This window comes from Neophocaena asiaeorientalis, unplaced genomic scaffold (genome assembly GCF_003031525.2).
Source record: "Neophocaena asiaeorientalis asiaeorientalis breed wild unplaced genomic scaffold, Neophocaena_asiaeorientalis_V1.1 scaffold202, whole genome shotgun sequence".
Taxonomy (NCBI): Eukaryota; Metazoa; Chordata; class Mammalia; order Artiodactyla; family Phocoenidae; genus Neophocaena; species Neophocaena asiaeorientalis.
In genome coordinates this window covers 696,527-709,606 of record NW_020172627.1, presented here as the reverse complement: position 1 = coordinate 709,606, position 13,080 = coordinate 696,527, and the positions used below count along the sequence as shown (strand labels likewise).

Genomic DNA, 13,080 nt, shown 5'->3' with positions numbered 1-13,080 from the left:
GATCAAAGTTCATTTTTTTACAAAAGAATATAAAATTGTTCCACCACCATTTACTGAAAATACCATCCTGCTATCCATACTCCACTGAACTGCCTTTGAACCTTTGTCAAAAATCCATTTGTTTGGGCTTCCCTGGTGGTGCAGTGGTTGGGAGTCCACCTGCTGATGCAGGGGACACGGGTTCGTGCCCCGGTCCGGTAAAAAAAAAAAAAAAAAAAAAAAAAAAATCCATTTGTTTGTTTGTTTGTTTCTGAACCTTCTATTCTGTTTTATTAACTTTTTTGTCTATCTTAATGCCAATATTACAATGTTTTGATTACTATAGCTTTATAGTAAGTCCTGAAATCCAGAAGTATTAGATCTCCAACTTTGTTATTCTGTTTCAAAGTTGTCTGACTGTTGTAGGTCCTTTATATTTCTATATGAATTTTAGAATCAGCTGGTCATGTTCTATAAAACACTACTGGGATTCTGATTGGGATTGCTTTGAATCTTTAGGCCAATTTGGAGAGAATTGACATCTTAACAATAGTAAGTCCTCTGGCCAGTGAACACAGTATATCTCTTCAGTTGGTTATATCTTCTTTCAATTCTCCCAGCAATGATTTATAGTTCTCAGTGCACAGATCTTGAAGATCTTTCATCATATTTATCCCCAAGTATTTCATATTTTGGGGTGCAAGTAAAATGGTTTTGATTTTCAATTTCCAATTGTTCATTGCTAATAGAGACACTACTTAATTTTGTGCATTTGTCTTGTATCCTGAAACCTTGCCAAAATCATTTATTAATTCTAGTAGCTTTTTTTTTTTGTAAAGTTTCAGCAGATTTTCTACATAGACAATTATGTTGTTTGTGGAAACACTTTCACTTCTTCCTTTCCAATTTGGACAAATTTTATTTCTTTTCCTCATCTTATAACAACAGCTAGGACTCGTACAATATTTAAGAGAAATAATAAGAATAAACATCATTGTCTTGATCTTGGTCTTAGGGGAAAAGCTTTTAGCATGATATTAGCTTTTTGTTTTTCAGAGATACCCTTTATCAGGTTGAGGAAGTTCTCTTTTATTCTAGTTTGTTGAGAATTTTTATCAGGAATGGATGTTGAATTTTGTCAAATGCTTTTTTTTTTTTTGCATCTATCGAGATGATCTTTTCTCTTTTCTAGTTTATAAATATGGTTAATTACATTGATTGATTTTGGTTTGTTAAACCAACTTTGCGTACTTGGGATAAACCGCAGTTGGTCATTATTTTCCTTTCTATATATTGTTGAATTTGATTTGCTAAAATTTTGTTGAGAATTTTTGTTCCTGAGCGATATTGGTTTACAGTGTCCTTTTCTTATAATGTCTTCGGCTGTTCTATATCACAGTAATGTTGGCCTCATAAAATGCACTGGAAACCATGCCTTTTTTTCAGTTTTCAAAAAGAATTTGTGTAGTATTGGTGTTATTTCATCCTTAAATATTTGGTAGAATTCACCAGTGAAATCATCTGAGTTTGGAGTTTTCCTTGTGGGAAGGTTTTTAGCTACAAATTCCATTTCTTTTTATTTATATTTATTTTTGCTGTGTTGGGTCTTCGTTTCTGTGCCAGGGCTTTCTCCAGTTGTGGCAAGTGGGGGCCACTCTTCATAGCAGTGCGTGGGCCTCTCACTGTCACGGCCTTTCTTCTTGCGGAGCACAGGCTCCAGATGCGCAGGCTCAGTAGTTGTGGCTCACGGGCCCAGTTGCTCCGTGGTATGTGGGATCCTCCAAGACCAGGGCTTAAACCCGTGTCCCCTGCATTAGCAGGCAGATTCTCAACCACAGTGCCACCAGGGAAGCCCCCAAATTCCATTTCTTTACTAGATATAGGGCTATTTAACTATTTCTTCTTGACTGAGCTTCAGTAGTTTGTGTCTTCTTTTATCCACTTCATCTAAATTTCCAAATTTATTAACATAATGTTTTTCTTAACATTACCTTATCTTTTTAATATCTGAAGAATCTGTAGTGAGGTCACCTCTCTAATTCCAGATATTGACAATTTATCTTCTCTCTTTTTCCTGATTAGTCTTGCTAGAGACTTATCAATTTTATTGATCTTCTCAAAGAACTAGCTTTTAGTTTCATTGGCTTTATTTTTCATTTTATTTATAGCCACTCTGATCTTTATTTTTTCATTTTTTTACATTGGGTTTAATTTGCTCTTCTTGGTCTCATTTCTTAAGGTAGAAGCTGAGGTCATTGATTGAAGCCTTTCTTCTTTTGTGATATCAACATTTAGTGCTATAATTTACCCCCTAACTACTCCTCTAGAGGCATGTAACAAAATTTTATATGTTGTGTTTTCATTTTTATCCAGTTCAAAGCACTTTCTAATTTTCCTTTTTGATGTTCTTCTTTGATGTATGGGTTATTTAGAAATGCACTAATTGGTTTCCAAATGTTTGGGGATTTTCCAGAAATTTTTCTGTTATTGATTTCTAACTTAATTCCATTGTGGTCAAAGAACATATGTTGTATTTGAATTTTTTAAGACTTGTTTATGGCCATCTTAGTAAAAGTTTCATGGACATTTGAAAACACGTGTATTCTACTGTTGAGGAAGGTAGCAATTAGGTCAAATTGGTTGATAGTGTTTTTGCAGGTCATTTATATCCTTACTGATTTTTTTGTCTACTTGTTTTCTCAATTATTGATAAATAGATAATGAACTTTTTTTACTTTACTCGTCTACTTCCTATTGCTCCATTAATCTTCATTCCTTTCCTTTTTTGTCTAATATCATTTTCTTTCTGCCTAATTGTCTTTAACAATTCTTGTAGTATGAGTCTGCTGATGTTGCATTATTTCCTATTTGTTTTGTGTATCTTAAAGGGTCTTTACTTAGCCTTTATTTTTGAGGGATACTTTTACTGGATTCAGAATGCGAGGTTGACAGATTTTCCTTTCAGTACCATTAAAGATGTTGTTCCACTGATTTCTTAACTTACATTGTTACTGATAAGAAATTTGCTGTCATCCTCACATTTGCTCCTCTGTACATATTGTATCATTCACCTCTGGCTGCTTTTAAGAGTTTCTTTTCATGACTGGATTTGAGCCATTTGATTATGCCTTCATGTACTTACTTTTCTTTATGTTTCTTATGCTTGGGGCTCATTGCACTTCTTAGATCTGTGGGTTTATACTGTTCATAAATTTGGAAAAGTTTCAGCTATAATTTCTTCACAAATATTTTTCAGTTCCCCCCTCCTTGTCCAGAATTACATGTAAATTACACTGCTTGAAGTTATCCTACATCTCACTGATGCTCTATTCATTCTTTTTACTTCTCTTTTCTCTTTGTTTCATTTTGAGTAGTTTCTATGGCTATATTTTCAAGTTCTCTAGTCTTTTCATCTGCAACATTGGCTGTTAATCCCACTCATTGTATTTTTTATTTGCACATTGTACTTTTCATCTCTAGAATGTAGATTTGACACTTTTTTTTACATCTGCCATCGAGGGAGTCACCATATCCTCTGGCCTCAGTCAGATTTTCAGATGTCTGTAGTTCTACCCAACATCTTGACTATCATTTCGTAAAAGACCCCAAGCTAGAAACACCCAGCTAAGCCATTCCAAATTTCCTGGTCTACAGAAACCCTGTAAGAGAATAAAGGTTTATTGTTGTTTTTACCTACCAAGATTTAGGGTAATTTGTTATGTTGCAATAGATAACTAAGACAGTCAGAATCTGACATAGGAAGCTTTCTGAATTCTGAGCATCTTCACCAGTCCCTGAAGGTTGTACCACATCCTAGGTGCCCCATTGCTGGGTTTAGACAAATGAGAGGGAGCAAGGCTAATCACTGGGCTGCTTCCCCTCCACCTGCAGTGCTCCTGGAGTTTGTATTTATTACGCTGTAGAAATGATGGATTTTGAATAAACCATCTAAGCTGACACTAATATAAGAAATATACTCTCTCCCAAAGTTGCTTTCCGAGAGAAAGAGTTTCTGGAGCTTTTGTCTGGGGCCTCCACTAGCTACCCACGGATCCTCTCAAGCTGGTGCATTCATGAGGGTTGGGGAGGGAGCTATGGTGAGCCAGCAGCAGGCCTGGAGTGGAGCTCAGTTACACACAGACAGAATAGCACATCCTTTGACCGTTACTCCCTTACACCAGTGGACTTGCACTGGTGTGAAGTTAGAGATGAATGAAGTCATTGGCAGCCTCTCAGGACAAACTTGGATATGCAGGCTGAGTAAGTAGCAAAACAGAGCAAATGCACATAAGCTCAGATGCAGGGGAAGGGGGAGAGGGGACTAACCTTTGTGGGAAGCTGTCGTGTGACGAGTTTGCACGATCTCTTTCTGCACCCAGCTGCCCATCTGCGCAGTTGTAGGTGCAGATGGTGTGTCTGGTCCCTTCCCAGGCCCAGCAGGAAGGAAACCAGCCACCCCCTCCAAAGTGCTAACACTCACTTTGGGCTCCTCAGGGAAATCCTGGACCCCTCTAGTCCAGGGCACGATCTGAGTGGCTGGAGGTACTCCTTGTCCTTCGGAACTGCATGTGCCCAAGGCACAGCAGCTCAACCAAAACCTGGCTCTCCAAGGCCAGCAGGAAAATATCGGATCATTTTAACCCTCACAACAGCGTCATGAGGTAGATACTGTTACTATCCTTATTTTACACTTGAGGAAACTGATGTGCTGAATAAGCTTATGGAAAAGGCACCTTCCTTTGGCTACTTACTCTAAGTGCCCCTAGAGAGTGGTTGTCAGCGTGTATCCCCGGGGGCCAGCAGCATCAGAAACCTGGTTAGAAATGCAGATTCTCCTTTTTTGTTTCTCTCTTTTTTTTTTTTTTTCTGGCCACATTGCACCGCTTGTGGGATCTTAGTTCCCCAACCAGGGATTGAAACCCGGGCCACGACAGTGAAAGTACCGAGTCCTAACCACTGGACCAGCAGAGAAATCCCCAGATTCTCCTTCTTTCTCCAGACCTATAGAGTCAGAAACCCCAGGGGTAGTTCTATTAGTGCTATGCTTACCAGCCAGTTGCTAAACATTTCCACTATTAGAAATTAAATCATACAGACCTACAATTAAATAAATTATATTAAAAACAAAGGTAATTAATGGATAAACAACAAGGTCCTACTGTATAGCACAGGGAACTATATTCAATATCTTGTCATAAACCATAATGGAAAATAATATGAAAAAATATGTATATAAACACACACATATATATATAACTGAATCACTTTACTGAACACCTGAAACTAACACAATGTTGTAAATCAGCTATACTTCAATAAAATACATTAAAAAAATAAAGATAATCAGTCCTCAAAATGTAGCACCCCCTAATTGTTTGATTTCATTTACTCCTATCTGTGCTCTAGAGCCTGTTGACCCCTATGGTATCCATGTGGCAGGAATACTGCGGTGCATTTCTTCCCAGTGCCACATTCAATGACGACATGAAATCAGCCATGGAGGGTATTTATATCACAGAAGTTGGCAAACACTACAAATCAGCTTGCCTTATTTTTTTGGAGAACCTGTTGTTAAACACTTACTGCAAGGCCACCAAACTTGGTACTCTGTGTTTTAACAAGCCCTGGGGTGACTCTCATGCCCTCTCAAGGTTGAGACCTAGCCCGAGGGTCTCAGCTGGATGCTTCATACTGACTTCTACATGTCTTTCATCACAGTCTTAACAAATGACATACCGGAAACAGGAAAGCAGACTCCCTCTGCTCTCCTACCCCTTCCTCTCCCCTTCCCTTTTCTTACCCCCTCCCAGCCCTCCACCCCCAAGTGCCTAAGCAAAATGCTGGGATCAAAGCCATGCTCTTAACCCGTGGGAAGCAGGACGGATCTGGGTGACCAAAAGCCAGTTCTGAGGGCCCCTTGCAGTAAGGGGGGCCACACTGGGATTCTTCTGAGTGAGTGATGAGCAATGGGTCCGAAAGGCACAGCCTGGCTCTCCAGGGCAGCTTCTTGCACACAAAGTCAGCCGGCAGCTGCTGTCACAAATATAGGAGGGAAAGTGCTCCATCATCAGACACCCCCAGAGCACACATCCCAGCTTGCCCTTGCCAGCAGTGGGACAAGGAGGCTGGTTGCTTCACCTCTCCGACCTCCATCTGCTTGTCCAAGACGATAGGAATAGTAGTACTCACCCCTGTGGGGCCTCTAGAAAGATTAAATCCAATAGTTTAGACAAAGAGCCAGGAATATAGTACAAGCTCTGTAAACAAGGGTTATTACTGCTTTTCCATTTAGCTGGAGTAGAAAGTAATGTCAATGTCAATATTGTTACTCCCATTTTATGGATGACAGATATTGAGGCATAGAGGGAAAAAAAACCCAAAGTGCTCAGAAGTACTCAGAGACAGTTACTGAAACAGCAAACACCAGAGACCCTTCCCGTTAGCCGGTGATGGATCTCATGCACATCCTGTAATGAACACGTTTCCCCATCCTGGAGTTGCAGCCCTGATTTATTCCCACTAGCCCTAGGTTCCCTAGAAAGAAACCGTTAGTTCAGTTACAGCGATTACCATCTGGTTCTCTGGTTTATTGCTATAATTCTCTAAAGCAAGCATCCGTAGGTAAAGACGCCGTTCTGCCTTTACGGTGCTTAAATGAGAAAAGGCATCTCCATGTGTCCGTGCAGCACAAGACTCCAGCAGCCACGTGGAGCCTCCAGTCACCTTGAAAGCCAGGAATTACCTGGAAAAGATGGGAGTGGAAAGAAGAGCGCTCCATGAGTACACATGAGGGTGGGGACTGGAGGCAACCATGTGGATACAGCAGGTGACTGCACCAGTCACCTGGGCAAGTGCAGATGCAGGGATGCTGTTCCCCCACCCAGTGTGGAGCCCTGACACACAGTAATAGCTGGGGTTTATTTAGCAAATAAACAGCTTTCACTATGCCAGGTACTGCTCTGAGGGCTTCCCGAGTACTAATTCACTTAATGCTCACAACAGCCCCGAAAAGGACTATTATTATTCCTATTTCACAGATAAGGAAATTGGGAAGTTGCACAGAGAGGTTAAATACTTTGCCTGAGGTCACACAGCCAGTAAGTAGGTGAGCCAGGATTTGAACCCAGGCAGTTAGACTGTAGGTATGGTACCTTCTTCGTGGTAGCTGACTCCCACGTAACAGGTAAAGAAATGAAATCTCACCCAGCCAGGAGGGGGCAAAACTGGGCTCACACAGATCTGTGCATCCTTTCCCCCATGTTACCGCCTGGACAGTTACATACAAGAAACCTTCCTCTCCCTGACTCTCCTGCCCCAGAAAGCCTGCAAATGGGCACATTCCCCCCCGCCCCGCCCCAATAATGGAGGCTTCCTCCCTGTTCCTGACTTGGGCTTACCAAGCCTTAACCAGGAGAGTGACAACCCTGGGCAGTCCTCTGTGGGCAGAGCTCCTCCAAGGGTGTCAGAATGTAGTGTCGGCCCACTCGAGCAGGGACCCCATGCAAGGCCTCATCTGTGCTCGGTCCCTGCCATGGAGAGGAGGCCTGTGCTCCTCCCGGCACCCAGCCTGCCCATCCAGGTCCTGGAGGGCTGGGACTCTGACCCGTGGCTCCACCCTCTGCTCCCCAGAGCCCTGACCACAGAAGCCCTTTCCCAGCCATCTCATGCTCTCGTGTTTGTGTTTGTCTCTCTATTTAGGGCTTTATTTCTCTACAAGGGACCCAGGTGACTGAACTTCTTCCTGGCCCTGAGGACCCGGGAAAGCACCTCTTTGAGATCAGCCCAGGTAGGCTTGAGCACCCTTCAGTTCTGTGCTGGGGCTGGCCCTGGTGGCCCCAATGGCAGTGTCACTGCACCTCTGGCCTGGGAAGGGCCACCTCCGCAACACTCCTCTCTGTGAGAACGCCAGCGCTGTCTCCAAGCACAATTCGGAAATTTGGGCCAAATCTAGAGGATATTACACATTTGGGGGGAATTTAGAAAATCCAGTCAATTATCTAGGTAATTAGCTTCTGGTGAGAGGAAAGTGTGGCTTTTTAAGTTCAAAATAAAACAAGGGAGGTAACCAATCCATGGGGACACCTTAGAGTGAAGGTCCAAACACAATATCTGGGTCACATGCAAATAAGTCCAGGGAAAACCACTAGCACAGGTTCAGAGCATTAAAATAAGCTCTGTCATGAATCCCAGAACAAACCATTGCAATGTGGTGGGAGGAAGGGGAGTAATTTAACTCAAAGAACCGCCATCATGTTAGCAGTTACAAAGCAGGTTTTTAAAGTTCCCAGCTTTAAAATGTGATTCTTACTGAACTAAGTAAGTGTGTCTTGCAAATGAGTCAGCTTACAGAGGGGCTGGCTGGTGAGGTAGTATTTTACTAAGCTTGGCCTCCCCCTGATGCAGAGCCTCAGGCAAGGATCTGAGCAGTTCATCCTGAGGTGATCCCCAAAAAGCACAAGAAAGGGAGCAGGAAGGGAGAGCCAGCAGGGTGAGCTGGTGCCACTGTGGGTGCCCGGGGTTCAGTTCCAATGAACAGACTCAGAGGTGTCTCACCCAAGGAGTGAGGAGGCTGGGGGTTTACCCACCAAGTCCCACCGGCCATTAACTGAGAGCTGCTCCCTGGGAGGCTGACTCTGGCATTTCTGGCCCGCCCTGCGCTTGGCCAAGCTCCCTGCCTTCAGAGAAGGCCTTCAGGCAGAGTCGCAGGTGCTTGAGGAAAGAGGCTGCCAGTGTGGATGGGAACAGTGAGTGCCCAGGGGTCTGGGCAGAGCACCGAGAGCAGAGGCTACAGGCAGCTAGCCATCACACCCTATCATGTGCCAATCGAATTTAGACTTCCTTCTGGGAAGTGGTGGCTGTGGATGGAGTGTGCTAGGGCCTGTGGGGTCTGTGAGCCAGTAAGTTTACAGTCTCAGAGAGGCAGAGCCACACAACCCCTCAGGGGACGCGTCAGCCCAGGCTCAGGCCAGCAAGCTATGGCCCACTGGGAGCAGGACTGAGCGAATCCAAGCCTGGGGCAGGGTGTGCCCACCTTTGCTCTGTCCATACTGGCAACTCCAGGAGGTACAGGCTGCAGGCGAAGTGCAGGGAGACCCTCCCAACTGCCTGCCGCATATACAGAATTCAAGTACCTGGTTTCATTTGGGTATTTCATCTACTGCAAGAATCTTGTTGCTGAAAGGACACATTAGAAGGTGGCAACAGAGGGACCGCAGGGTATGGAGTGGAAAATAGAGGCTTGGTTGATTATGGAACAGGAGTAAAGGTTTCTGCCAAGAAGGTAGAGAAGAAATGAAGGAGGGGAGTGAGGTAGGCAGGGCCCTGCCATGTAGGGGAGGGGGAGCTGGACACATGGAAGGAAGGCTTGGGGAGGGGCCGGGGGCCTGGGCCTGGGAGTTGGGGAGGGCTGAGGTGAGGCCAGAGCCACAAGGTGGAGGTCAGCACGCACCACCATGAAGTCAGAAAGGCACTGGACGTGTGCCCCCAGGGACCGGATGGGAATGGTCACCAGTGCGCATGCTGTTTATCTGGGTCAGAGCTATTTACAAGAATTTCTTTGACTCTGTGGGGAAGACCCATTTGCCACCTAAGGGAACATATTCACAGGTTCCAGGGCTTAGGACGTGAGCATCTTTGTGGGGCCATTATTCTGCTACCACAGTACTCAAAACATCCCTCTAAGGTAAGGGGTCCTTCCATGCCTATTTTATAAAAAAGGACATCGGGGGTTAGAAACGATTGGTGACTTGCCCAAGGACACACAGCTGGATGGCAGTAGGGTCAGGGCTTCTACCTGGGCAGTCTGACTTCCAAAGCCACACACTTATGCTGCCCTTCAACACAGGTACCTGGTACAGGTCTGGCATTTTTCCTACGTGGGCCCGAGAGGTCTCAGGACACGGTTATAGAAGGAAAGGCTCCTCACACCCCTTTTTCCCAAGCACAGCAGTGGTCGAAGCACCAAATGTATGCAGGTTCCAAGCGCCGCCCTCTTGCCTTTGGATGTGCAGCTGCTCCTGAAGGCCGGGGGTGGGGGTGGAGGGTAGCTGTGAGACCCCTCAGGGAAAGCGGGTCAGGTGGTAGGCAGTGCAGAGCCCCAGGCAGCCTTTGGGAAGCGCTGAAAAGAAAGACTTAGTCGCTTCCGCTTCCGTTGGATGCATCTTTCTGGCCCCGGAAAGCCGAGCTGCAGTGCACGTCTGCCACACCCAATACCTCAGAGGGAGGGAAACTTGGCAACTGTTGGACATGTGATAGAAACCCAAGAATGATAATGCATGACATCAGTTACATGAATTTTAAGTCATAGCTCTATTCATGCTCTTTAACAGTATAAAAAAAATCACAATTTTTCATCAAGATAGAATTTAAAATATGAGGAAAATTATACTGTGAGTGCCATCTAGTGGAGAGATGCGCCAATTTCATGACAGGCCTCGCGTGTCCTCCAGCCAGCCCCCAGCCATCTCAGTCAGCCAGGCCACACCTCTGATTCTTGATGGGCTCCGACCGCCACTAAATAGTGGGGCTGTGGCTTGAGCCAGTTCTAGCCCCAGATCCCCGCATCCACCAATAGTCTGAGTCTGGTTCCTGGGTCAGGCCGGAAGGAGCCAGGCCCCAGAAGGGGCTGGGATTCGAGGACGCTCGGTCTTCTTCCCACTCGGGCCTCTTCTCTAGCCTGGCAGTTGCTTGGCAAACCCCACCCCTCCAGCCCTTTGAAAGCTGTCTGCCCCTTGCAGACTTGATCCTCTTGGCCTCCCAGACCATCACTGCTTGGCACTGCAGGCATCTGGGCACAGGCAAGCTTAGGGCTTCCTCCGAACCTACAAGGATGGGGGAAGGGGTGGAGAGGCCTGCTTTGGCGCTCTGGACAAAAAGTTGCTAAACCCACAACTTGTACTTATGTTTGGTGGGTCGAGTTAGGTGATCCCTAGAAGTCGTTTCGCTAACATCCTTATTCTGGTATTACCTTGATGCTACCACAGGGAGGCAAGCCCACTGACTACAGGCATTCAGACGGGAGCCCTAAGTCGTGCTGGCGAGTGACTGCTGGTCTATCACGGCTTCTCCACTGCTGGGCATGTCTTTCCAGAGTGCCCGATGGCAGGTGGCAGAAGCCAGCTCTGACAAATGCAGACAAAGGGGGAAATGACCAGAGGCTGTGGGGCCACACAGAATCAGCCCATGCGAAGCTGGAGCGATACGTGTGGAAGGGGCAGGCGGCAGGGCTGCTCAGGGCCCCCGGAGCCGGGAACAGAGAGTGGTAGGTGCTCTGAGCGGGGAAGGCCGAATCCCACAGGCTCTTCAGTCCCGGCTGCGTCGATGGCTCAGGGTCTGAGGTGGCTGTGTTTACGCCATGTGCCTGCCACTGGTGACACTGGGGTGGTGAGGAAAGGCCTGTACACTGCAGTGCCTGGACAGACCCGCCCACAAAGGCTCACACAGTAGGCACAAGGACCCCCCAGAGGAACTCAGGTGCTTCCAGGGAAGGGAGAGGAGGTGCCCTGCATCAGACACAGTCCATGGCTGTTTCTTTAGGGACCAAGTGTCCATGCTGACCGTGGCTCTTTCTGCAAATCCACACCAGGGTCCCAGGTCCGAGTACAGGAGCCTTTCCCAGCAGCATTTCGTCCTGGAGTGCGAGGGCCCCAGCGTGCGGGGCTGAGGATGACCTGGGTGAAACACAAAGGCCGCCCGGAATCTCAGAGCGGGAAAGTGCTGTCTTCTGGAGCAGGAGGACACGGAGGGTGTCACGGTGGCTCTGACATCTGGGCCCAGTTCCCATCGCAGAGCGCCTGTCTGCTTTGTGCCCCACAGACCACATTTCTCAAGATAAAGTGCTGGAGGCTCTGGTGGGGAAACTGCCCAGTTCAGAGGTCTGGCAGGTGCCCTGCTCTCCCACAGAGCCCCCTGCTGCCTCCTTCTACTACATTGCTTGGGATCCCCACCCACTCCCCGGACACCAGGTGGGCATCTTGCGGGCAATAGGCCTGGGCAGGGATGGCTTTGAGGCCTTGGGTTTTCAGCTCCACCCAGGCATTGGTACGAGCAAAGCGAGCAATGGCACTCCGTGGAAGTTGGGGAGACAGTGGAGTGTACCCAGGCTTGCCAGCGATGCTGCTGTTCCCTAGGGGCAGACATCTGCACGCAGAAAGGAAGGTTCCAGGGGAGAGAGTGGGGAGGCCGAGTGCACATGCCATGTCCCTGTTTGCGCCTGTTTTCTGCCTTCTTCCAGCAGGGCACGTGTGACCACACAGCAGCTAGCTCTGACCAGTGTTCCAGACTGTCCTCTCCAAAGTCAGGGAGGACTGGACAGAAGCTCGACCCTGCCACCCAGGGCCTGCTTGGTTTTAGACAAGTCACTCAATGTCCCCGTGCCTCTGTCTCATGACTTCTAATTTGGAGATAATAAAGCCAAGTGCCTTGGGTTTGGTGAGGTTGCAGGGGGAGCCTAGTGCCTGGCTCAGTGTAGATGCCAATATTTTTCTATTCTTCCCTCCTCTCTGCAGTCTGTCTGTTTATCATTATTATTAATAACAACAACACAGTTCCCGCTTAGCTCTCACCTGTAAGTTATCAGTCCTAATACTGTGTGATGAGTGCCCCAATAGGGGTGTCCCCAGGGCTGAGAGCCCAGAGCAGAGGGTGAGGGTGGCTCGCCTGGGTGGTTAGGGAAGATTTCACCCAAGCTAAACCTTGACAGGGAAGTGAAAATGACCCAGCTGAGCAAACAAGAGAAGGTCATCCCCAAATGATGGGGGGATAGAGTACACAAAGGCACAGAGGCCTGGGGAAGTATACTGTGGGGCAGACTCGTGGTGTAGAGGACCAAGGAGGAAAGGGGGGCGGGGCCAGGTCACGAAGGGCCTTGGATGCTGGACAAAGAGGCTTGGACTTTAGCCACTGCACTTCTTCAGCAGGCAGGAGGGATGGTTAAAACCAGAACTGTGTGTTAGCAAAACCACTAATGTAATGATGGGGGGATTGCAAGGACCCGGCTGGAGATGAGGAGGTAAGCTGCCACTCCTCGTTACCACCGTCCATGCTCTGCCTGGACCCTCACCCCAGCCAATGTCCACAGAGGAGACCACCCTGCCCTGCCAA

General features: G+C 47.0%; 1 protein-coding gene across 2 annotated transcripts in view; it reads left to right on the top strand.

The window, feature by feature from the left end:
- The window catches only part of ARHGAP22 (Rho GTPase activating protein 22), a 156,098-nt gene that overhangs the window by 42,240 nt on the left and 100,778 nt on the right, over positions 1–13,080 (top strand). For both annotated transcript variants that reach the window (XM_024739070.1, XM_024739071.1), the window contains exon 3: positions 7,678–7,765. In XM_024739070.1, coding sequence (XP_024594838.1) covers positions 7,678–7,765 — 88 coding nt within the window. The remainder of the gene's footprint in view (positions 1–7,677; positions 7,766–13,080) is intronic.